Source organism: Leucopleurus acutus (genome assembly GCF_964270905.1).
Source record: "Leucopleurus acutus genome assembly, chromosome: 16".
NCBI classification, from domain to species: domain Eukaryota; kingdom Metazoa; phylum Chordata; class Mammalia; order Artiodactyla; family Delphinidae; genus Leucopleurus; species Leucopleurus acutus.
In genome coordinates, this window is record NC_139158.1 from 29829485 (window position 1) to 29855298 (window position 25814).

Consider the following 25814-nt stretch of genomic DNA (forward strand, 5'->3'; position numbering starts at 1 on the left):
TCACTGCAAAACATTTTATACTTTTTTGAATTTTGATACTCCACAAATGTATCACCGATTCAAAATATTATATTGAAAAATGCAGAAGCAGTGAAACGCACTTGTCATAACATTTCAAACAAACACGTGACACACAGAAATTAAAGGAAGAAACTTTTAAGGAACATTTATGTTCAGGCTCTATTTTTCTGGAGCCCCCGACCTGTCATCACCATTCAAATGCGTGAATAGTTTTGCCACGTGTGGATCTGTTTTTTTCTAAGCCCCTAGCAATAACGCTTCCAAACGTAAGAGCAGGATAAAGTATAAAACACTTTCTTGTAAGCCAGCTGCTTGGAATTTGGACTGTATTTTCCTTTGGGAATAATAAGAATAACCAAATGCCCAGTAGCAGAGGGAGGGCTCAGTGGATATACCATCTTGCATGAGACGAAGTATTATGAAGCCATTAGAATTTTGTTTACTAAGAGTACAATAAAGTGAAAAAGATGCTTGGGGTTTGATATTAGAGAAAACCAAGAATAAAAAGTAATATACATGGCTATTGGGGGTATAAGCTATTGGGGAGAAGAAGGGCAGAATTCCCACTATATTGGCACTGAAAACTGACTGGCAGGAAATCACCAAAATGCTAATAACACCTGCCTTTGAATTATGGAGAGCTTTTTTCCCTTCTTTATACTTTTCAAGCTTTTTTACATTTTTGAATGTATATTACTTTTTAAATTTTAAAAGGATTTTTTTTTTTTTTAAAGAAAAGAGAGAATGTTGTGAATGGTTTCTGGTTTCTTACGCCTATATTTAACCATGAATGCAGATACAGCCCACAGTGTATGGCAAATATAAGGACAGTTCCACTTTGTACTATGCTGTTTCTTTGGACAAATAGACCAATGTCAAGATCCAATTCATGTCAAGGACAAACTGTCCCCTCCCTCACCCTCAGTGCCCTCCTCCTGGCTCAGTGCAGGTGAGAGGACAGAAGTCCGTGGCGGTGTCTCTGACAGCCAACAACTCAATACCTTTGCAAAGGTATTGGCAACTCTACACCAGGGACAGTCTCTCCCTAGCACCTGGTCTCAGAGCAGAGCGCAGCTCCTGCCCAGAGTCCCTGGGGGTCACAAATCTGCATGTGGCCCAACTTAAGACACAGGATCAGCTTCCATTATGAACCACGTGGTAGAAGATGACAAGGTCACCGAAAGTTAAGAAACAATCTCAATCAACTCTAAGAAAACCCCTCTCTTCATTAAAATTCAGGAAAAAAAGAAGTCTCAGCTCCAACACTCCAACGTAACTTTCTGGTCGCTTGACTTTTTGTTTTTGACAATACATGGGTATTTTTCCTCCTTTAGGAAAGCTACAGTATTACCATACTATGCAAAATACGTGCTGTTTCCATTTATTAGATCCTAAGAAACTGAACACATCATGACAGTATTCATGGAAAAGCAGCCGCTAATATTCTATTAAGTAGATGCGCCTACATTAGCCTAAGCATCCCCCACGACATGTCAGTTTTGGTTTTTCAATGATTCATATTCAAATTAAAGCCATGCAAGCACCTAAAGGTTGCTTCCCCCTCCCTTTCTGTGTTTAGAATGATTTTCTTAATTTTCAGAGCTTCAGGTGTCACATTTTGTTGTCACAACACAAAATCAGAAAGGTCCTTGTCAGTACAACTGACGGCCCACATTGTGCTGCAATGGCTTTTATTTAACCAAAACTAAAAGTGGCTTCCCTGTGCAACTGATAAAAATTAATCCTGTCTGTTAGACAATTGAAACACGTGCCAAGAAAGAGGTAAACAAGACACAGAGGAAAAAATTAGCCTGCTTCGAGTCTTTAAGTTGCATTAATAAATAGGGTGTGTGTGTGTGTGTGTGTGTGTGTGTGTGTGTGTGTGTGTGTGTGTGTGTGTGTGTGTGTGTGTGTGTGTGTGTGTGTGTTTCATCCACCCCACCGTGAGAGTTCAGGAAGTGAATGCCTTGCAGGCTGACAGAGAAACCATGTTGCTGTGCATTTATTACCACTAATATGGGATTAGGAGGTTATTGCAGGCATCTGCGCAGTAGGGCCATCTGATAAGGATGAAGAAGCCCTCCTAACAGTTTGCTGCAACTTCAGGAGCAGCCCTCCACCCAATTCCTTCTGGAAGGGGTGGTGCTACAGCAAGGCTGCAGGCAATGTGGCATCTGGAAGCTTTCAGAGGATGTAGTTTGGGCAGCCATCACTGAAATGAACAATCAGGCAAGAAGTTGAAGGTGGACAGCAGCGTTAAATCCAGCATTGAATCGTGCCGGCTGAGTCACGAGGTCAGGCCCTACGGACGGTGGTGCACATGGCGGCAGCAAATGAAATCCAAACGCTTCCCCCAAGGGGATCCTTTCTGGGAACAGCAGAGTATGGCCAGGAGTGGCTGGTACAAGGCCACACTCGTTAGGACGCGGCCCAGCACCGAAGTGCTTGGGGTGGTAGTGCCATGCCTCGGTCATTCATTCCAAGGGGCGAATACCACGGCCTTGAGGGCCAGCTGTGTCCCTGTGGCCTCTCGAGAGGAGCCGTGTCTCTGGTGGAGAAGCATAACGGCTTGGCCGGGAGGCAGAAGAGGCCATCGGCAGGGGCCGGGGGCAGGAAGAGGCCTGGCTTATCCTCTGTGGGCACCCGGCCAAGGCACCCCCTTCCACAACATCCCAGAGACTGAGCAGCGGTGCCCTACCCCCAGCCCCCAATGGCTGGCTCGGGGGCAGCCCTCCCGCAGCCCTGGCGACTACCTGCTCCACTGGACGCTGTCCAGGCCAGTGGCGGCGCTCTTCTCCTCGTCCGTGGTGTTCTGCTCCTGCACCGAGGTGCTGGGCGCCAGCTCCGGGAGCTTGCTGCGCTCCATGATTACCATCTCTATCTCTGGAAGCAAACACAGACACCAGGATGAGCCCACAAGGCCCCAGACCGAGCTTTACAGATACTCTCGTGCTCAAGAAGGAGCCTGGCAGACTGCTCCGCACGCGTCCAGCAAACGCTCGACGGCGGCGGTGGGGCCCCTGCAATACGCACGCTGGGGGGAAATAAGACCGAGGCCTGAACCTCTCTCTCCTTTCATCTTGGTAGCGTTGAGAAATGGGGCCCTGATTTTGACAAGAAAGCACAGATCGCAATGATTTATTTCAAGATTTTTTTCTTCAACAGTTATTTATTCTACTTTATTGACACCATGCTTCCTTCCCAGAGGAGTTGAGGAGCGTGGAAGAAATGATACGTGGTTAATAAAACATAACCAAATTCACTGAAAACATTCTGAAACTGTTTACACTGTAGAAAGGCTCTGACATGACTGAAGCGTTTGTTTTCCCTTCCCACTTAACAACTTCCAGAAAGCAGAGAGGGGGAGGGACCCCGTTTTATTTTTCCCAATTAAGTAGGGGCAACTTTTGTAGCACCTGACTTGAGCACGGTGCACACTTTCATTTTGAGAAAAAGGTCTGAACCAACAAAGGAAAACATCCTGAGTTAGAGGTGGACGGTTGTTGTGCCGTGAGGTGTCCTGTTACAGAGTTCCTTGATGCACAGGTGTGGACCTTCAAATACTTAGTTCTTAGAACCCAGAGTTCAGGTAATGCCCCCCATCTTCGGGAGACATGATGAGGGGAAACAGAGGATGAAATGTGAATCTGCCTCTCTGTTCAGGAATGATGGGCCGCGGACCTGGGCTCTGCCACGGCCTTGTCATCGTCTTCCCCTGGACTCGTGCCTCCCACGTGGCCTCTGCTTCTCTTCTCGCCCCCTTAGTTTGTGGTCCACACCGAATGAAGTGATTTTAAGTGGAAATTAGCCCAGGTCCCCTTCTGCCTTCCCATCACACTCGGGATGGAATCCAAATGCCATTCATGATATCAAGGCCTCGCACGGCCTGGCCCCCGTCCACCTCTGACCTCACCTCGGGGCCCTCCCCGCCCCGCCAGCTGTGCTGAGCTTCCTTCCCACTTGTCTTTGACCGGAGTGAGTTTGTTTCTGCCCCAGGATCTTTACAGAGCTGTCTGCTCTGCCTGGAACGCTCTCACCCCAGTCCTCCCTACCCAGGCACAACTCAATCACATTATTCGGGGCTCAGTTCAAACATCACCATCTCAGAGACGTCTTCTCAGACACCCTCCCCACTGGTTTTTCCTTTACCTCTTTTAGTTATCATGAACTAAACTCCATACTTCATTCAGACTTCCTTAGTTTCTCCCTAATACCCTTTTTCTATTCTAGGATCCCATCCTGGATATCACGTTATACCCAGCTGTCATATCTCCTTAGGCTCCTCTCGGTTGTGACGGTTTCTCAGACCTTCCTTCCTTACAGTTTGAGGAGACTGGTCTTCATTTTGTAGCATGCCCCTCAATCTGGGGCATTCTGACTGACGTCTTTCTGATAATTAGACTGGGGTTACGGGTTTCTGGGAGGAAGACCGCAGAGGGGCAGTGCTCCTCTCATCACATCCTATCAAGGGCACAGGCTACGGACATGACTTATGGCTGCGGATGCTCATCTGAGTCATTTGGCCAAGAGAATGTTGGTCAAGTTTCTCCACTGGAAAGTGACTTTTCCTCCTCCTTGCATCCCACACCCTTTGGAAGCAAGTCATTAAGCACAGCCCACACTTAAGGATTAAGGAGTTCTGTTCTGTCTCCCTGAGGGAGGAACAGCTACATAAGTTACTGGGAATTCTCCTGTATAGATCTGTCCCCTCCCCCATCTTGATTTTACTTTATAGCATGTATAACTACAGGTATCCCCACCTTTTCGAAAAGTTTGCTTTAGGCCACTTCGCTTTTATGAAAGACCTACATTAGTACCTCTTTTTCTAACCAAAAGAAACCTGAAAAGGATTTTCCCTTTTACAAAAATAGGCAAAAAGCAGAAATAGCATTGAGCGTTGGTGTTGCAGCAACCGTTACAGAGGCGGCAGGCACCCCATGCAGCGGGAGCGGCCCCGCCAAGCTCCTTCCCGGGAACCCCACTCAGCACCTCAGCGTCAAGCTGCCGTGGCTCTGAACTGTGTCTGGGAGCATTGGTGCTTTACCTCCATTTATTTTGTGAATCTGTTACCAAGATATGTCTAAGGTAATTGCGTCTTGGCTTTACGCCATCTTGCCCTCCAAAAGGTTTCATAGGACCACTCTACTTTTGGATCCCGGGGGGGAAACCTGCACCTGGATTTTCTGTTTTCTATTTACTGGTTTGCTTGTTTCTTGTCTGCCTTCCCCAACTAGGATGTGGGCTTCCTGAGAGTAGCTGCCTTATCTGTCTTGTTCTCCACCAGAACTCCAGTGTCTAGTCCAGGGCCTGGCACACGGCAAGTGCTCACTACACATCTCTGGAGTGGAGCAATGGATGACAGGCCACCGGGGGTGGTTTTGGTGGCAGGCAGGGCTGGCAATGATGCACGGCAGCTGTGGCGTGCAGGGCGCCCCACTCAGCCTGCGATCAGTGTGTGCACAGTGCCTTCACCGGGGGATGTCGCATCCTCGCCACCTTTCTGGGACTCTGTTAGGCGTGACCGTGCTTGCAACTATCCTCTGGCTTGAGGACTGCATCCCCACATGCCCACGTGGGCCCGGACCCGGAGGAGGGGGCTTGCCTGCACCAGGCCCTTCCCTCCCAATGTGGTCTGGAGTCAGACACCACAGATCAGAGTCTCCCACAGGGCCAACCCTCTCACACAGGTGGGGGCTGACACATGATTTTTAAGTGGAATGTGCCTGCATAGTTTTGTATTTATTTTAATGTGCATTAGAAGAAAATTCTAGCTGCACACAAAACCTGTTCTTTTGTGGATGTTACTGCTTAGGATGAAGCTAAATTTAAGAAAAAACAAGTGAATCAATTCACCAAGAGCTACGGAGTAAACAGCAGTCCACGCAGCCTGCGGCCACGGCAAAGGGCGGGAGGCGCTGCAGACTGCTGTCTGAGAAGCACCATTCTCTCTCGTACTCGCATCCTCCCCTCCACCAGCCTCCTTCAGATGCCGCCCAACTACCCCCGTCTTCTCCAAAGTGGGGCGCAGACACACTTCAGTGGGTATGCCAGATGATTCGCTAGGCAGTACCTCTTTTATTTTTAATTATCATCTTTTAAAAATCTACTCTGTGTTATGATGTACATAACATTTGTACATTAATACAGATATGTACAGTTTATAATAAATGTATATCTATTGGGGAGATGCATGCTCAATAATGCATTTATTTCTGTTTACTACTAGGGCATGTCATCAAAGACATCTGAAGACTACCAAGTGAGATGATGGTGCCAGTCTCCGGCTTCTGCCCTGTGACCTTTGACCTGCTTCCCATACTGCTGCGAGGCCCCCTTCCTCCTCGACTGCCTGGCTGACACAGCAGGAACTCAGCTCCAAGGACTCCCCAAGGTTCCGGGGCCAAGCCCTAGTGCCTCCACCTGCTGTGACATGGTTGTCCCTTTTTGGCTTCTTAATCTCCCTGGACTCTGAGAATTCTGGAATAGAGGAGAGGTTAAAGACAACCCAGTCGAGTGCTCACCAAACTTTGCTGAGCAGGTGCATGTTAATTCTGAATGACAACTTCCCAGGGCACCACCATGGTAGGAGGTGAGAGCAGAGCGGCTCCAGGTACAGAGTGGGTGGGCGGGTGCCCGAACATCTCCAACCACGGGTTCCCTCACGGCCTCCACAGAGGCCCCTAAAGCTCCTTTCTGGAATTCTGGAGCTTCCCACACAATGGCCTGAAACCCACTAGTTTGGTCCTGAATACTGAATCTGAAGAAACAGAAACCCAGAAGTATGACTCAACACAGCTAGAAAAGCAGCAGCAGAAGCCAAGCCTGCTCCCCCTCCCACCTCCTAGGTCATGTCCTGGTGCAGAACCAGGCCCACAAGGGAATCTCCATGCACAAGGAGGTTTCTGAACCTCGGCTGTGGCACCCTGGTTCTCACAGCTGCGCCCCTGTTCCCCCGACATACTCCTCCTCCAGCTGGCATGGCTGTGGGATGAGCTGCTCCACTTAGTTTTCTAGGTAAAATACACAACGCTTCTTTCAAAGCCAAACAGGTTTTTCCCCTTCTTTTAAACAATTTTATCCAGACAACTCTTAAAAGTAGTGATGCTTACCTAGGTCTGCCAGCTCCCTGCAACTGTATGCAAAATGCTATGTGGGCATGAGAGGAGTGGGTAATAGGTTTTTGAGGAGAGGGTCTCGCCAGATTCTCACCGTTCCAAAATGGATTCTACAGCCATCTTCAAAAGTGGCTGCCGAAGAGCATCTGGCCTGTCTTGGTGATCGAGGGTCAAAGGGCACCCCTCTTTATGCCACACCAGGAGGTCCGGCATGGTTCTGCACAGCCTTGTGGGCCCCCACTGCCACACCTCTCTGCTGACACTACACCTGCCTCAGAGAGGCCTAGCTCCCCTCCCAAGGTGCATTCGTCACGCTGCCGCCACCAGGGAAAGCAGAACAGTGGGCTCACGTGGACACAGATTTCCACTGATGGTCCCTGAGGCCAGGACCCAGGTGCTGATGATGAATTCCCAGGGGGCTCCATCTGACCCTCAGTTATTAGGTTCTTTACCATGAGCTCCCACCCCACCAGGTTTCTGTTTTGGAGTCTGAAGGGACTGCAGCAACACTCTAGCCCAGTTTTGCTCAAACTTCAGTCATTTGCCTGCCTTTACAATTCCTGCCATGTCTGTGTGTTGCTTGTACTATTTGTTATTAATCATTTTATTTGAACTCCCACTTTTTTTTTTTTTTTTACTTAAATACATTTTCAACGAAAACTTTAAATCACTCCTATATCCTTCAATTGAGCAATCCCACTCGCAGGAATTTATCTGGAAGATACACCTCCAACGATATAAAAATGCACACTTACAAGGGTATTCAGTGCACTATTACTTGTAATTACAAAATACTGGAAACTACCTAAATGTCTGAGCATAAAGATTGGTTGAATCAACTATAGTATGCACAGTGCAGCTGGGAAAGGAATGAGGAAGATCGCTGGTGAACTGATACGGAGTGATTTCCGGAGATAGTGCTAAGTGAAGAGAGCCAAGTGCCAAAGAGCATACACCGTGGGCTACACCCTGCATCTAAGAAAGAAGGGAAAATAAGGAAGCATACCTACCTCTGCTGCTTTTTACACAAAGAAGTGCAGGAAGGATATTCCAGAGAACAATAAGTTAGTTATCTACAAGAGGGAGGGGAACAGGATGGAGAGAATGTGGGAGGAAGGACACTTCTTTGTACAAACCCTTTTGCAAAAGTTTTGAGTTTGTTAACATTCCAAATTATTAAAAAAAAAGAAATTAAATCAATATGAATGAGAAGGGAGAACCCTAAACTAAAACAAACAAACAAACAAACAAAAAGACCAAAATATATTTCAAATGAATACCATACCTATCCTGAAGGGGGAAAAGAAAGGCAAGGCAGACAGATCCAAGTAGTTCATGACACAATACTTGACTCTATACCCTCAATTTGTGGACTGGGGATACATGAAGTATTTGGTGGTGGTGGGGAGCAGGAAACTGCAAACAACCCTGAACTCTTTATTTATCAAACAATGAACAGTTCTGGAACTTTTAAAAGATGTATTATAGGATTGAGCAAATCGTAAATGTTTTGATGTCACTGGGAGCCAGGGCTCTCGCTGTAAAAGAAGAGACATCCAAATCTGGAGGGGGAGAAGGCAAGAAAGGACCCTCTGGGAATTGACTGGAATTGGAGGAATCGGTAATGTGTATTTTGTATACATACACGCACATATTTCCTAGCTCTGTGCATTGAAAGGGCCAAAAAGCAAGACACCCCACGTAGTCATGAGCACATCTGGTGCCCAGATCTTGGCCTCTAACACCATCACCCATTGAAAGGAACCAGGGCTTTTCAGAGAAATGAACCCTGAGGAAGGGCACAGTAGGTGGGAAATGAACCTTGAATACCTTGTTATGACAGAAAGTGTCAGGACTGATTGAAAAAAAATGATGGGGGCAGATCACAAAGATATAGGAGCCAGCTTGAAAGGGTTCTCAAGGGCCAAATCTGGGATGATTTGAGTATCAAATTAGTTAAACACAGTAATGAAATATAAAGCACTAAAAAACTGGAATCCATGAGTCTGTGCCAAGAAGAGATAGATAAATAAATAAATGAGTGGGAGGAAGGGAGGAATCTTGCTTACAATGGAATACCGAGTGCTGACACTGGAAAACCAACATTGTACCACCATCCTGGTAAAGACTGGGTCAGCAAGAATCATCAATGAATGCCATATCTAAGGGGGAGTTTTTTTTAACTTAAGTATGGTTGACTTACAATATTGTGTTAGTTTCAGGTGTACAGCAAAGTACACACACATATATATATTCTTGAACATATATATATTCTTTTTCAGATTTTTTTTCATTACAGGGTATTACAAGATATTGAATATATAGTTCCCCGTGCTATACAGTAGGTCCCGTTGTGTATATCTGTTGATCTCATACTCTTAATTTATCCCTCCCCACCACTTACCCTTTTGTAACCGTAAGTTTGTTTTCTATGTCTGTGAGTCTGTCTTGTAAATAAGTTCATTTGCATTTTTTAGATTCCATGTATAAGGGATATATGATATTTGTCTTTCTCTGTCTGACTTACTTCACTTAGTATGATAATCTCTAGGTCCATCTGTGTTGCTGCAAGTGGCATTATTTCATTCTTTTTTATGGCTGAGTAATATTCCATTGCACATATACACCACATCTTTACCCATTCATCTGCTAATGAACACTTAGGTTGCTTCCATGTCTTGGGTATTGTAAATAGTGCTGTTATGAACATTGGGGTATGTGTATCTTTTCCAATCAGGATTTTTGTTCTTTCTGGATGTATGCCCAGGAGTGGGATTGCTGGTTCATATGGTAAAACTATTTTTAGTTTTTAAAGGAATATCCATACTGTTTTCCACAGTGGCTGCACCCAGTTTATTGGGTTGGCCAAAAGGCTCCTTCGGTTTTTAAAGTAAAAATAAAAGACACATTTTTCATTTTCACCAAGAACTTTATTGAACAACATATTTACCATTTTGTTCCCCACCTTCTGCCATTTTTCAGGCAGCTTCATAATTCCATCTTCCCAAAACTTTTTATCTTTTTGAGCAAAGAACTGTTCCAGGTGCCTTTTACAGTCTCCAGGGAATTGAAAATTTTTCCATGAGGAGAATTTTGTAAAGACCGAAATAAATGGAAATCTGAAGGTGCAATGTCTGGTGAATATTGCAGATGAATTGGAACTTACCAGCCAAGATATAACAGTTTTTGCCTGGTCATCGAAGAAACATGCAGTCTTGCATTATCCTGATGGAAGATTATGCGTTTTCTGTTGACTAATTCTCGATGCTTTTTTGCTGCTTTCAGTTGGCCTAAATGGGAGTAGTATTTGTTGGAATTAATTGTTTGGTTTTCTGGAAAAAGGTCATAGAGGACTCCCTTCCAATCGCACCATATACACAACATCACCTTCTTTGGATGAAGACCAGCCTTTGGTGTGGCGGGTGGTGGTTCATTTTGCTTGCCCCACGGTCTCTTCCGTTCCACATTATTGTACAGCATCCACTTTTCACTGCCTGTCACAATTTGCTTTAAAAACAGAATGCTTTCCTTACGTTTAAGTAGAGAATCGCATGAGGAAATACGGTCAAGAAGGTTTTTTTCCGCTTAACTTACGTGGAACCCAAACACAAAAGCGATTAACGTAACCAAGCTGGTGCAAATGATTTTCAACGCTTGATTTGGTTATTTTGAGTAGGTCGGCTATCTCCCGTGTGGTATAACGTTGTCTGTTCTCAATTAATGTCTCGATTTGATCTCTATCAACTTCAACTGGTCTACCCAACCCTGGAGCATCGTCCAGCAAGAAATCTCCAGCACTAAACTTCACAAACCACTTTTGATATGTTCGATCAGTCACAGCACCTTCTCCATACACTGCATAAATCTTTTTTTTTTGCGTTTCAGTTGTGTTTTTACCTTTCTTGAAATAATAAAGCATAATATGCCGAAAATGTTGCTTTTTTCTTCCATCTTCAATATTAAAATGTCTACACAAAAATTCACCAATTTTGGTAAGTTTTTTTTTTTAAATGCACACTGATATGACAGCTATCACAATACAATCTAACAAAATTGTTTCAAATGAAGTTAAAGACAACTAAGCACTACTGGAGCCATCTTATGGAAAAAACCAAATGAAATTTTTGGCCAACCCAATACATCCCCACCAACAGTGCAGGAGGGTTCTAAGGGAGAATTTTAATGAGGCACAGGATATCTGCATTATCTCCAAGTGTTTCCCCATGGATTGCTAATTAGTTGCTAAGAAAAGGGAAAGTAACAATACAGTGCAGAAACTAGGCCTTACCTTAACCAGGTGGCCAAAATTAACATCACCTACGAAGGACAGACAGAAGGGCATCATGTGCCTCCAGATGTAAACAGGTGTTCTTTATACTATTTTTGCTTTTTTTCACTTTTTATACATTTGAAATTATTTTCAAATAAAATATTTTTAGCAATTGCTACAATCAGCATAAAACCAGTATAAACAGAAAGCAACTGTGGAAATATACACACGATGAATAAACAAAACAGTGCTGAGGCCTGTTGTACGCATGGAAAGGGGAGATGAGGGAAAGTGAGGGGGTGTCAGACACATACACCCACCACGAGGCTCCCCTGAAGCTGAGCTCTCGGCAAAAATCCTCACACTATGGTGTTCAAGGCCCTCTCTGTCCCACCCAAAGCCATCTCCATGTCCACAGTTGGGGCAATGCTGATCTAGCGGAATCTCGGCAGCTTACGGAAGGGAAACTGAGGCGCAGAGGGGTCAGGAGGTGGGCTCTGCCCCTGGCTGCTGTAGGCGCCTCTTCCAGCTCTGCCCGTCAGCTGTGTCGTGTAAAGGAGCATCTGTGCGATATCAGCTCCTGTGCCAGGCACCGTGGCCCATGATCGTGAAGGCTCCAGCACCCGAGCCTGCTGGTGGGGGGACCCCTCACACCACTGAGTTTTGAGCCTCTGGGAGTGGAGGGACATGCCTGTGAAGCTGCCAGGCTGGGAGCAAGAAGCCAAATGTCCAGCTCCTCTGGCTTCAGCAGGCCCTGACTGGGCCCTCCTTGGCCTCTACTGTTTCCACAAAAACCTCCAAAAGCAAAAGAGGATCTGCACATCCATATTCACAGCAGCATTATTCACAGTAGCCAAAAGGCGGAAGCAACCCAGGTGTCCACCAATGCATGGAAGGATAAGCAAAATGTAGTATATCCAAAAAATGAAATATCGTTCAGATTTAAAAAGGAAGAAAATCCTGCCACATGTTACAACATGGATGAATCTTGTGGACGTGATGCTCAGTGAAATAAGCCAGTCATAAAAAGACAAATACTGTATTGATTCCACTTATATGAGGCACCCGGACTAGTCAAATTCATAGAGCCAGGAAGCAGAGTAGTGGCTGCCAGGGGCAGGAGGGAGGGAAAATGGGGAGATGTTTTGTGGGTACAGTTACAGTTTGGGATAATGAAGCATTCTGGGGCTGGAAGGTGGTGATGGCTGCACCACGATGCAAATGTGCAGGAGAGGCCCGAGGACTCTCAGGACCCAAGGACGTCAACCTCCGTCCCTTGATATGACAACTCTGGCCCAACCTGTGAGCTTCCCCAGTACTCTGACACACTTGATTTTTTTAAATAACAGCCATAATTCATCAACTTCCCAGGATGATGGGCATTCTAATCTATTAGTATTTGGTAAACAAAGTGCTTTTCAGGGAAATGACAGGCATGACCTCCCAACAGTCTTTGACTTTCCAAGTTCAAGGATTTTCTCAGTTGTCCTCTGTGGTCAACATTCCAGCAATCACGGTGAGGCCAGACAATAAAAAGAGGGGAAGGGGATGATAAGAAAGCCTTCAGAAGAAGGTTAAGGGAAAGAGGAGAAAGATGCCCTTGCTGGTTACCTAGGAAATATGGGAAGGACCACATGCTACTGGCTGGCTTTGGAGTAGAACTGCAAGAGGCCAACAAAGCCTGGCAATGACAGGGTGTGTATGTGCTGAGTGTCTGGGGGTACCCCTTCCTTTGCTTTTATTACCGTTTACTGGACAGCACGAGATTGAACTCAGAATGTTTTTTCTGGGAAGTTGCTTTTCAGAGGATTTGTCTAAACTGACCTCCAATCCTTCTCCTTATACTAGTTAAGCCCATTGGAAAAGCTGGTGCTCCCACACCTCTCTACCCCAGTGGCCCATGCCCCACCACAACTCAGCCACCTCATTATTTGTTACAGAAATGAACAGAGAAACAGGCCCCGCAGAAACTCGCCGGGGTGACCAAGCACAGAGTCCCCCGAGCCAAGCTCAAGTCCCCCTTCCAGGCTCCTCACTCTGTTCTTCATCTTGCCAGGGCTCCTATTCAGTGCTCATGTGTCACAGGCTAAATGCTGAGGCACCGATGTTCTCATCGCTGACAACCTGAGGGCTGGGCATCGTGCAGCCCCCTCTATCGGTAAAGAAGCACAGAAAGGGTGATGACTTGCCCAGGGTCACACAGCTCCTCGGGGGCTGAGCCACAGGTGTCTGGGATGCAGACCCCGACCTCCTGATAGCTAGTCCCTGGCTCGCCCCAATCAGAAAACTGCCGGGCCTGGGGTTGGCTCTGGCTTTGCAGAAATGAGGCCAGGTTCCATTTCATTTCAGTAGAAACTTCAAAGAAAAGAAAGAAAAAAAAAAAGCCAAGCTGGGGCTCTAAACTCCTAGGCACCCCCAACGCCCAGCTGACTTGGCAGGTTCAAAGTCAGCGCCATTCCCTTCCCTCCATGCCCACGTGGGGATTCAAGATAGGAGTAAGCTTTGAAGGTCAGGCTGTGAAACTGATGCCTACACTTTTTCCATAAGCAAAAAACCTATTTTTCCATAGGTCAAACTCTATTTTTCAAACAAGAAGTTCAAACGATTCAGTCTCTTGTCCTAGGCCCATTTATTAAGTTACTGCTCTAACTGAATCCAAAAAGAGATGACGGTCCTTCCAGACTGAAGAGGAGACTGACATGGAAGTGCATCTGGGTGGACTCGCCTCTGGCCAGAGGGACCAGGGCACCCTGGTCTTCCTTTCAGCACTCAAATTCTGAAAAGTGAGGGGGCCCTGTGATTTTTTTTGGTTTCAGAATGAGTTGCCCATCACTTGGGACCCGAGGCAGAGCCCATTTCTTTGCAAACTGGGGGTGAGAGTGGAGGGTCCAGGGGTGCATATTCATTTCACACAACTCTTGTCAGGGCTTAAATGTGGAGGAGGTGTGAATTCTGGGTGCTGCATTTGTAGGAAAAAAACAAGTCAATGCCACATACAAATCAGGTCATGGCAGAACTGTGACTCGTGACATGTCTTTTGACTCCTGTGCTTTACGCCACCTTTCTAAGTAAAGATTTCACCACTGAAATGGATGAAAATGGCAGGGTATGCAGGGGGGAACTGGCGCCAGCACCTCTTTACTCAGAGTCAAGGCTGTCATCAAGCCCCTAGATCCAGGGACAATGCAAGAAAGCACGCTAGAGAAGAAATGACTTGGAGGAGAAAACAGCCACATGTCCACCTCAAAACAGGAAGGGAATGGAAAAGAAAAATAAAATACAGGAAGGGAGAAGACGGCCTGAGGAAAATGGCGGAGTACACAGAAATAGTGTGGCTTTCTAAGGGAACACCTGCTGTTTCTGCTGGCCTGGCACCCACGCCCCCTCCTTCTGATAAATGCACCTCATTTCTTTCTGAGGCAGTCACCTTAGGGTAGAAACACAGGGCCTGGCCACTCAGCACAGAACATCCCTCTACAGGGTGGGCAAGCCAGGTCCGTCAGCACCAACGAGCATCGGCTCCCAGACTCCAGCTGCAGCCCGTGGGAAGGAGCAGCTCCCTTTCCACTCGGTGGTAGGTTGGCAGGATGCGAGCCTCTCACGGCCAATGGTTGTGCACCCGGTCCAGCCCCGCCCAGGCCTCCCAGTCGCATGAACGGTAACTGCCTATTGTGCTTGAGCTAGTCTGAGTTGAATGTCTAAATCTTACAACTACAAGAATCCTAACATAGCCTAACATTAAAAAAAATAAAAAGTCATTACATTTCCTACAGTCACAATTTCCAGATGGGGAAAATGAGGTCCAGAGCTTGAGGAGGCCATCCAAGGCACACAACAGGTCTAGCTGGTGAGACAGGACCATAGGTCACATCTCCCATCTCCTAGGCACCTCCCCCATCTACACTGTCCTCTGGCTTGAAAATGTGCCTGACACCCTTCCAAGTCACAGGAATTAACAGCTGTGTGGTTTCACCCAAACACAGATACAGTCTAAGGAGAGAACACCTTCAAACAGGAGACTAACTAAGAGATCAAATAAACAATTCAAAAAGCCCCAGAATACAGCTGCTGCTGCCCAGTTAGGTGTCTCTTTGCTGGACAGGCCTGTGAAAGTTGTATTTATTTACAGTGAGCTGGGTGGGAAGACAAATATGCATTCGAGAAAGCAGGAGGGCACTACAAAGCCAAGGAGTCGCGGAGAGCCTCGCTCCGCCGGGCTCTGAAGTCTGCATCAGCCGTCCAAGTAAAGCCTCTGGGGAAATTCCTGGGCCCTGCCTGGCACAACCTGGCTGAGTAACCGCCCAGAAAACAGTGTTTTGGAGGCTGGTGAACATTTCTCCCCGTGCCCCCTGCACAGGGCAGGTGGGCCCAGCCTGCAGGGAGTCCTTCCCCCGACCCCAACCTGGGAGCTGGGACAGCAGCCTTGCTGAACCTCTGAAGCCCCTGTGCGCCAGGACTGGGCCGCCTGGCTGAGTCACTTGATTGTGTGTTTGAGGCCAAGCCTGCCCTTGTCCACACCACGGTTAGTCACGGCCCCGGCCTGGTTAGACAGCAGCCCTTAAAAGGACTGGAACAAAAGAGGTAGCATCTTTCCAAAACAAAATTGACGAGAACACAGGGTGCAAAATGGGGTGAAGTCGTCCATTTTTCCCCCCCGTATGGCTACAGGACAGCTAAACCCAGGGGTTTAAGAAGACAGGTTTCTCCCAAGTTGGAAAAAAAGTCAAAACGATCCAAATAAGCAAACACGTATGGCTTACCTTGTGTCTGCCCCTCACCTCCCCACCAAAGTGACATTTGTTGGCAAAGGTTTCCCAAGCCAAAAAGGAATTCCTAAACCAAGATGCTTACTGCACACTTTGAACAGAAATAAAAGCGTACTAGAGATCTCAGCCTTAAAAAGAGGGCTGGTGGCACTGGGGAGACACTCTGGTTATACTTATCGAAATGTGATCGTGGCATTCGCTGAGAACTGCCAAGAAAATCAGAATGGGGCCAGCAGGGTGGGGATGGGGTGGGGTTTGGCTGCCCAATTGCAGCAAACTCCCCAGAACAAATGTGTTCTCAGTCACTGATTTACTGAGCTGCTCTGTTTTCCAGCTTCAGAGGCCCTGGACGCACACAGTCCGGGCTGATGGGCTGGGGAGCTGACTGCAGAGCAGCCACTGCTAGCCCAGGACTCAGGAGGATGGCTCGCAGGAAGTGCTCCCCACACCCCCAGCAGAACACAGCTGGGAGCTGAGGAGAGCCCGTGTCTGTCCCAAGAGGTGTGGTGGGAGCTCCCCTCTGGCGAGCAGAGCCCCTACCCCACTTGATCCCATCACCTCCTCCACCCTGAGTGCCTGGGGCCATGGCCAGAGACCCCATCTGTGTGGCTGTGAGCCTGGCCCATGACACAAGCAGCTGGACAGTTCAAGCTTGCTTCATCCCAGAGCAGACAACGCTCTCCAGATGGAGGAGGTGTTAGCATCTAAACGACAGGGAGGTGAAAAATAAACCAGAATCATTCCTGACAACGGCAGAAAAGAGGACAAAACGATTCTGTTTATTGAGCACATAGGCACCAAACACAAGTGTACCTCACTCTAAACAGATGAGGGCTTGAAAAAAATCTTTATGTAAGAATCTAGGGGATTATATTTGATCATTTGATGCCAAAAAACCGCAATCTTATTAAAAGCACCTAATTTCATTAAACATGGGCTATTTTTCTTCCTGCAGTGCACTGGAAATAATGACTTCTGTCAAAAATCATAATCCCGGGTTATCGGGAGTAATAAGAACAGCAGTAATGATAAAGATTGACAATAATAGCAGTAGTAACAGTAGCGGGAGATACTTATGACATGTGCCAGGCACTGCTCTGAGCATGTTACTTGTATTAATCTGTTTAGTTCTCTTAATAACAAAGTATACTTTGTTATTAAGAGGCTACTATTTGTTAGCCTCTTTTGACAGATGGGGAAACGGAGGCACGGGGCTAAAAGGAAAGGGCCTTGCTCCAAGCCACCCATCCGACAAGGGCAGGCCTTGAACCAGATCTGCCCACAGCTGCTTCCCAGTGGCTGGCTGTGTAGAATGAGGTACACCGGTGCCTGGAATGACAGCTGCACCCACTGACACACAAGGGGGACCAGACACAGAGGACAGCCTGGCTGTCAGGTCGGCGTTCACGGGCGCAACTCACCTTCACTCTCCCCACTCGTCTTGGTGCCTTTTGAACCACCCTCTGTACCTTTAGCCTTCTCGGCGTCTTCTTGGGCATCCTCGGCGGGCCCTTTCTCCTCATCTTCTTCCTCCCCAACGTTTTTGTAGTTGGGTCTCTTTTGCACCCGCCTCTTGCCCTTGTGCTTGTTCATCTCAAGGGACCGCTCTAGCGTCTCGGTGGGTTTAATGAAGCACCGAATGCTGGGCTTGGCCTGGAAAGTCAAACCAAGGTAACAGACGGATTTGAACGTTGCAATCTCACTGGCTCCTCTCAAGCTTCCTGAGAGTCTCTGCCCCAAGAAATTCCTTTCAATACAACAAATTCTACCTCCTCGTTGATTATTACGACTATTATAACATCATCACTATTAAATAATCCAAACCACAGCACCAGCTACCATTTACTGCCCACAGTCCTAAGTCACTCTGCACTTAACCCACACCAGCTCCCTGCTTCCCAAAGGTCAGAAACACACTTTGAAAGTGGTACTTTTATGGTACTTTCTATGTGCCCGATGCTGTTCTAAGGGCTCTGACTATATTATCTCACTTAAAGTTTACAAAAACCCCACAAAATAGTACTGTTGCTATGCCCATGTTATGCTCAGATGAGAAAACTGAGGTTCAGAAATGTTACGTGACCGCCCAAGGCCACACAGCCAGGAGGTGGCAAAGCTGGGATTCAAAACCACTTACCATCTGCACAATTTATGTCTTAACCACAGCACACTATTAACTTCTAATTTAAATATATTTATTTTAAAAGGAACTGTATATCACAACAGAAATGGAACACCAGTGTACCTTGCTAATATAACAATAAAAAATAGAAAAGAAAAAGCAACGTGTATTGGATGTAACCAAATGCTGGCTCTCTTTAGAAGGGGAGCCTGGCAAGTATGAGTGATAAGTTAAAGCTCGTCCCCAAAGGAAGCCTGCCCCCAAGGAAGACGTTTTCCCCTGAAAAGTCGGAAGGCTTCTAAGAGAAATGAAAAAGACCTGTGTGTCACCATGGTTCATATCCTGCGTTGTGGAAAACATGGCTGTATCTCAGTCCTTATAGCAACCATGAGATGTAGGGATTATCAGTCCCATTTTACAGATGAGAAATGAGGCTCAGAAGGGTTAAGTGACTTGCCCAATGTCACACAGCTACTGAGCTGCAGAGTCAGAATTTGAATTGAAGCTTGCCCAATCCCAAAGCCCACGCTCTTTCTAAAATAACAGTGCTTCACCAGGAGCTCAAACTCAGTTCCATGTTTAGTGCTCTTTAAAAAGTATTTACATGCAAATGAACCAGGTCTAGAAAGTAGCAAAGACCACACACACAAAAAAATTGTCCCCGATTTGTTTGGGGCAGGATTCTGATTGAAGTGTTTTTCTCCAGGGTCTGGATGATATTCCGACATCATTTTGTCATTGAAAAACAGAAAAGTTTTAAAGTAAACTTTTCCATTATCTTGATATGGTCTATCCATCTTATGAATTCACCCCAAACAACCACCAATTGTGTTCTGGGGGCCACCGTACCTTGCCAATAAGTGGAATGTGCTCCAAGAACACAGATTAATTTCAATAACACTCAAAACAAAACCTAATTGAAAGTTAAATTAGCATCTAAATCCAGACATTAATTTTTATTTACCTACTTTGGATCATTCATCCACAAAAATGACAGATAAATTGAGACATGATTCTACTGTCCAAGAAACCCAGATAGTGAATTACAGATGCCAATAACCAAGAGCCCAGAGAAGGGAGCGTTCCGGGCACGCACCACTTGACAGACAGCATCAATCAGAGCCCACTTAGGACGCTGTGCGATTGAACGCAGCCCCGGATGCCCCCCTCATCCTCTCCTAAAGGACCCAAACCCGCTAAGTTAGGGCCCCAAGATGAAGTGACTGTTTCCTCTGATTACCACTTACTCCCAGTGAATTTTAGAGCATACCATACTCAAAGCTTTTCAGAAACAGAAAACTGAGACCAAACTCAGAGCAAAACACCACTCAGTTAGAAGCTGAGAGCAGAAATTCACATGGATAGATGCAGAAACCTCTCCCTGAGCTCTGTATAGACTTAGATGTACAGAAAAACCGGCAGCACTAAGGGAAGCGGAGCAGTGCACGAGTTCCAGGGCTGGTCAGAGCGGTGTGAACCCCAGCTGAATCCTACATGAGTGGTGGGGCCTCTCTGAGCTTCTGGCTACTTGTCTAAAACATGGAGCAATTCTGGCTTCCTAGAACTAAAAGAAATCAGGGGTAGAAAGTTCCTTCAGAGCCTGGCAATGCACTAAGCAAACAACAGTTACCTTCCTTTCCCTGACTATACTAAAAAAAAAAAAAAAAAAAGTCAACTGTGAAAATGAATTCAAAAACTTTCCAAGGGGTCTGCTTTTCTCCATGATCAGTTGTTGGGGAGGGAGGGGGGAAGGATGCTTAACAGGGACATTTCAAACCTTTAAAATGCAACCTACCCAGTAAATAGCTGGAAATAACCTAAATGCCCATCAACAGGGGAGTGATTAGGTAATTATGGTCTGTCCATAAAGCGGGAATCCACGTAGATGTTAAAAAAGACTGAGGACTTTTTATATCTAGATAATGCTGATGCGGAAACAGCATCAGGATAAAAAAGCAAGAACAAGAAATAAAGCAGAGTCCCTTTTGGGTAAAGCTTTATGATGGTATAAACACAACTTTTCCTGGAAAGCTGCATAAGAATATATTAGCATTTCATGTTTGGGGAAAGAAAGAAGGCAGGTGGTACTGTGTGTGCACACCCACAGAAGTGCACTTAAGAGTTTTTCATTTCTATACCTTTCTGTTTGGTTTGAAATTTCTAATCATGTATGCATGCTAACTTCTAAAAAAGTTCAACAGGGATCCTTTGGACACTGGAGTTATAGACTTTATTTTCCCCCCTTTTCTTCTATATTTAAAAAGCCTGATTTTTGTTGTTGTTGTTAATATTAACAACATCAAGATCCCATAGTTATCATGGAGAAGCTGATATGGCGTGGCTGGGAAATGTGGGCAGGCATTCCTGATCATTTCTGCTGCTTCTCATCAAGAGCCTTCTGGCTGCTAGCCCCCCAGGAATCTCTGTGTTACACTGGACAACCTCAGATGTTCCAGACGAAAAGCCCCCAGGAGAAGGGCCACCTCGCACCCTGCTGTGCTCTCCCACTAAACCAGGAACCTGGAGCAGGGCAAGCCTTGACAGGCTGCTGAATGGTGGCCTGTATCATAACACATCCAACATGATGGAGAGAACAAGAAGAAAAGAGAGGGGCGATTAAGAAAGGAGCCTAACATCTCAGGAGGTGTGCTTAGTAGAAGAGCCAGCACCGTGGAATCAACCAGAAGAAATGGGAAAGCTCACTTCAGAGTCAAAAAACAGAAGGCCTTTGGGTTTATCTTCTCATAAAGAAAGCACACCACGCATGCCTCAGAGAAAAGCCTTCTGCAAATAAGGTCTAGGTTTCCCAAAGGCCGCAGGCTCGGGTTTCACCAAGGGCTCACCTCCCAGGGCCCTGGAGTCTGAGCTGCAGGAGGCATGGAGACTCGGGGCGCTCCTTGCTGACTCCAGAGATCCCGCCGGGTACCCGAGTGGGGGATGCAGGAGGGGAGCCTTGGGCTCTGTGGCTGGGACATTCAGGCTGGCTTCTGGGGTCAGAGGCAGCTGGAGGCCAGCAACGCCTTCCGCCAGCCTTCATGCCTCCGACCTTTGGTCCTTGCTTCAAAGTTAAATATCGAAAAGGTGACTCCCCAGGGGTCAGCGATAACTAAGGCCTTTCAGGGGCTGTGGGATCTGAGAACAGGTTCTGCAAGGACAGTGAGAGGGGTCAGGGGCAAGGGGTCAGGAGGAAGGACGGAAACATGCAAGGCCCGGGCATCTGAGTGGAAACGGAGAGGCGGTATCACCAATGCCACAGACATCAAACGGAATGTCCTCCACTAGTTCTTGGTGCAGCCCTTTGAAAGACCCTGACACAGACCGGACCAAGTTGCAATCGATCAGTCGAGGATTCCGTTCACAGTTAAAAAACAAAACTATCAACTTAAAACATGTACATGTACACCATGTTTTCCTGTGTTGATAGATATTTGCATGACGGTACACAGAGCAAGGTCTGGAAGGATACACAAACTGAAAACAGCGGTTCCTTTTGAGGAAGATACTGAGGTTGGGGGAACTTTCACTTTCTACTCTAGTCACTTCTGTATCATTCAGTTGTTTTACCCCAAGAAAGTATTACCAGTGCCATTAAAATGTAAAGAATACCTTTAAAGAATGTACCTAACGCCACTGAATTGTATACTTAAAAATGGTTAGTCCATTGTAAACATTACTTGTTATAGGTATTTCACCACAATTTAAAAAAAAACTTTAAAAAAGGCACCTCTGAAAGTCAGAGTGGTGATTAGCTGGTGGGAGGGGGGTGGGGTGCTGGTTACAGACTGAGAAGGAGCTGCATGGGATGCCAGAGATGTTTTCTATCTTGACCTGAATTACAAGCTTTCCCCGCAATCTGAAAGTAGAGCATTCCCATGAAACCTTCTGTAAGCCAGGACGGTGCAAAGCAAGAAGCAATTGCCTTAGGACACATCTTGCTAACAGATATGCAAAATAAACTGTGATAAAGCAGATGCTCACAGAGACAGTACAAAGCTACGGGGGTTTGACGCTGAGGTGCTGAGTGTGGTTCCCGGGAAGAAGCTTGGTGAGGCCGCTCCCACTGCTTGGGGTGCGCACTGCCTCTGTAACGGCTGCTGCAAAACCAACACTGTACCTTATTTTCACTTTTCACCTTTTTTCGTAAAAGTGAAAATCCTCTTTAGATTTCTTTCAGTCTTTTGCAAAGTGGTCTTTGGTAACAGAGAAGCAGCCTCAAGCAAACTTTTGAAAAGTGGGAGACGCCTGCACACATTAATGTAATCATAGGTACAAAGCCATCAAGCAGTACAGCGAAGATTACTGCACTTTTATGCACTTGACTCATGTTATCCCTCGATTTTAAAAAATGTTTGCTAGAGGATTTCCAATAAATTCAGATCGTCATTATGCCCTAAACATAAGCTAGGAGCAAATCAGACAACTCGAGAAGCTGGCTTCGCAGCAGTAGCCAGGGGGCTGAGCCCCGACTAAACACCAGGCGCTGGGCTAGGAGTTCACAGTCCAGCCAGGAGTTGCAACGTGCTGCTATGCATCCCACATGGACACCAGGAGACAGAGGACACTGCGGGCACAGAGGAAGAGTGGGGAACTGTGCTAGGACAGGGGTGGGTGGGTGGGGGAGCTTTGGAAGCCTTTGTGGCAAAGGAAATGACTGGTCTGAGTCTTGAGTGTTAGCAGGTCACCGGAATACATGGGAGTAGAGGAGAATGGTTTGAAGGCCAGCTCAGAGCTCTGGACAGTCACCTTTATTTCTGTCAAGGCCAGGACCACCTGGAGCTGGTGCACGTGGTGACAGCGGTGGTGCCCTGGGACACAGTGTGCTTGGCCAGCTCCCAGGTAGCAGCAGGGGGTGGTGCTGAGCCAGTCAGGTGGCCTCTCCAGCCAGTTGTTCAAGAAGGAGTTCGTGATGCTCATGGCCTGGCAAAAGAGGTCTGTGGCCCCTGCCTTGGCACATACAACCTGTTGAGTGGGTTTCCTGGTGCCACTCAGTGCTGCAGAGGGGAGGGGAGAAGGCAGCATGGGGACAAGAGGCAGACCACCCAGGGCAGAATCCTGACTGAGAAGAAAAGGAGGGAGAAAGAGACTGGTGGCTGGAAGGGGCAGGTAAGGGAAAGGACAGGTGACATGGCCCGGAATTCTGTCTGGATTTGTGGGAGCTGTCACAATGGTCAAGCTAAGAGAGCTCACCTTCCAGGCTTTCCCAGGCCCTAGTCTGCTCACCTTCTGAGGAAGCAACTAGAATCCTTTTGCTCAAACAGCTTTCTAAGGGACTTGAGAACTAGGAGACAGGTTTTCCTCTATGGAAGAAGGCAGGTCATGATGCTAAGAAAAACATGCGCAGCGTAAGGGCAGACCTGAGCCCAGATCTCTGACCCACTTGCTGGCCAAGCGAGCAGCGAACCTGACCAAATGAGCCTCAGTTCCCCCATCTGACAACAGCAGCTCCATCACACGCTGCCATGGGGCTGAAGTAAGATGCTGAACACAAAACTGCTGGCATGACGCCTGCCACAAAGAGGCACTCTAGAAATATTTATTCACCTTCGAATATTGCCCTCCCACCCCCGCCCTGGCAAATAGATCACTAGGCTGGAAGAGATGGCAGGGGAGGGGGGCTAACTTTTAAAATCCAATCAAACTAGCAACTTACCATTCGCTGGCTTTCTGGTTTGTGAGTGCGTGAGACTCACCTCCCCAAAGTGCTCCTGGGCCCCGGCCCCCCTCCCTGACCTCCAGCCTCTGGCCCTGCAGGGTGTACGGCGCAAAGGAAGGGTGGGATCCACGGGGCGCTGGAGCCGTCGGAGTCCGGCTCGCTGTCCCACGCACCCTGCTTGCTGCTCTCTCCTCTACGGGCCTCAGTTTCCATGTGTATCAAATGGGCCTCACATTGGCACTTCCCCGCAGGGCTCCCGTGAGGTGCCCAGAGGTAGTAACGTGCTTTCTTGTTATTTTTTTCAGGTAATGATAACAACCATGGCTAACACCCAGTGAGCATGTGCAATGTGCCCAGCGCTGCTCTGGGCACTTGACATATACTGACTCACTTTATCCTGCAAACAACAGAAGCGGGAGGGAGCTGCCAAGGGCGAGGGACTTGCCCTAGGTCACTGCTCATGAGAGGCAGTGGTTTGAACCTGGGAAGTGCAGCTTCAGCGCTCCCCACGTGCTCAACCATTCTGCTGCCCCACTCAAGCGTTCACTCCCTCCCACAAGCACCTGCCGAGCCTCCCCATGTGAGCCCAGTCCCCTGAAGGGTGGATGTAAAGGCCCTGCCATACCGGGGTCACACTGCTCGGAGGAGCAGGTAGCCCTGCTTGGGGACAGTCCACACATCACATCACTCACTGGGTGGCCCTCTGACCTGACAGGCATTAGGGACGAGCACAGTGTGTAATTATTTCCCATTTTTGTCTCACATGCACAGAGCTCCAAATGTCACAGGGGTCACAGTGACCCAGGTTTACGCCAACCGTAACCGATGGCACTGCAGCACAAGCTTGGCAACTGGCTTCACAGGGAAGCAGGGCCGCTAATTGCCGCCAAGCGAGCCTATGCTCATTCCAGAACGAGGTGATCAGCAAGCAAACATCAGACGCAATGAACTCCTGGGTGATGTATGGGTGCGTGTGCTACATGCCAAACCCTGAGTGACACGGGGCTGCTGAGCCAAAGCCCACACACGTGTCCAGAATTCACAACTGCAGCCACATCAGCGAGGCGACTGGGCCACACAGCTGAGCTTAATGGCGAAAATAAAACCCGTGGCGGGGGAAACATGAAGAGGTAACAGGCCACTTCCATTAACAAGAGGAGCGTGGCTTTCTTCCCCACGATCGGCCAATTATCAGGGAGTGTTGTGGCGGCCAAGGCATAACCCAAAGCAGTGTGCATTTATCTGGAATCGGAGCCCTCTCGGTGCTCAGACGCCTTGCGCTGCACACAGACGGTGCTCAGACTCTGTGGGGACCCGCAGGTCATGTCAAGATGGTGTTGGGACTTCTTAGAAAGCAACCTCGGGGTGCTGTTGGGTCTGTAGGAGACCAGCCTCATCCCGTCCTTCCCCATCCCTGGTCATCTTCTCTGTCCCTCTCAACGTCTAGCATTGCCTAGCCTGTCCCTCTGACGCTGCATCTGGCACTCCATCAAGAACTAATGAATGCTTGTAGGATGAATTAATCCCAAGATATTTATGATTGAAGAGGCATGTTCAACGCTCATGCAAAATAAAATACCCTGTACCCTGATTAAACAGTGACAAACCAAGCACTTAGCTGGTATTTCTTTAGAAAGAGTATTTTACATCTTGTCCTCTAAGAAAACATAATGAACTATGAAATAGTGGTGACTCTCAGTGACCTGAAATGTTCGGTCCAGAACCCCACATCTCACGCTAACCTGGAGACCATCATTGGGGATGGTGGCAGAAGAGCACGAAGTAGAAACAGCCTGGGGACTTGGGGTTGGATGCGTGCAGTCCCGCACAATTGGGGGATGACAGAATGACCCCTTAACCCCTGTTA

General features: G+C 47.4%; 1 protein-coding gene across 2 annotated transcripts in view; it reads right to left on the reverse strand.

The window, feature by feature from the left end:
• Positions 1 to 25814, reverse strand: part of CLEC16A (C-type lectin domain containing 16A) — a gene marked incomplete at its 3' end in the record, with an annotated part of 207021 nt that overhangs the window by 134986 nt on the left and 46221 nt on the right. The window contains exons 10-11 of one of the 2 annotated variants that reach the window (XM_082857533.1): positions 17642 to 17825; positions 2775 to 2904 (exon numbers count right to left, since the gene is read on the reverse strand). In XM_082857533.1, coding sequence (XP_082713659.1) covers positions 2775 to 2904; positions 17642 to 17825 — 314 coding nt within the window. Of the gene's footprint in view, positions 1 to 2774; positions 2905 to 17593; positions 17826 to 25814 lie in introns of both variants that reach the window. The other variant, XM_082857532.1, reaches the window with a different exon arrangement.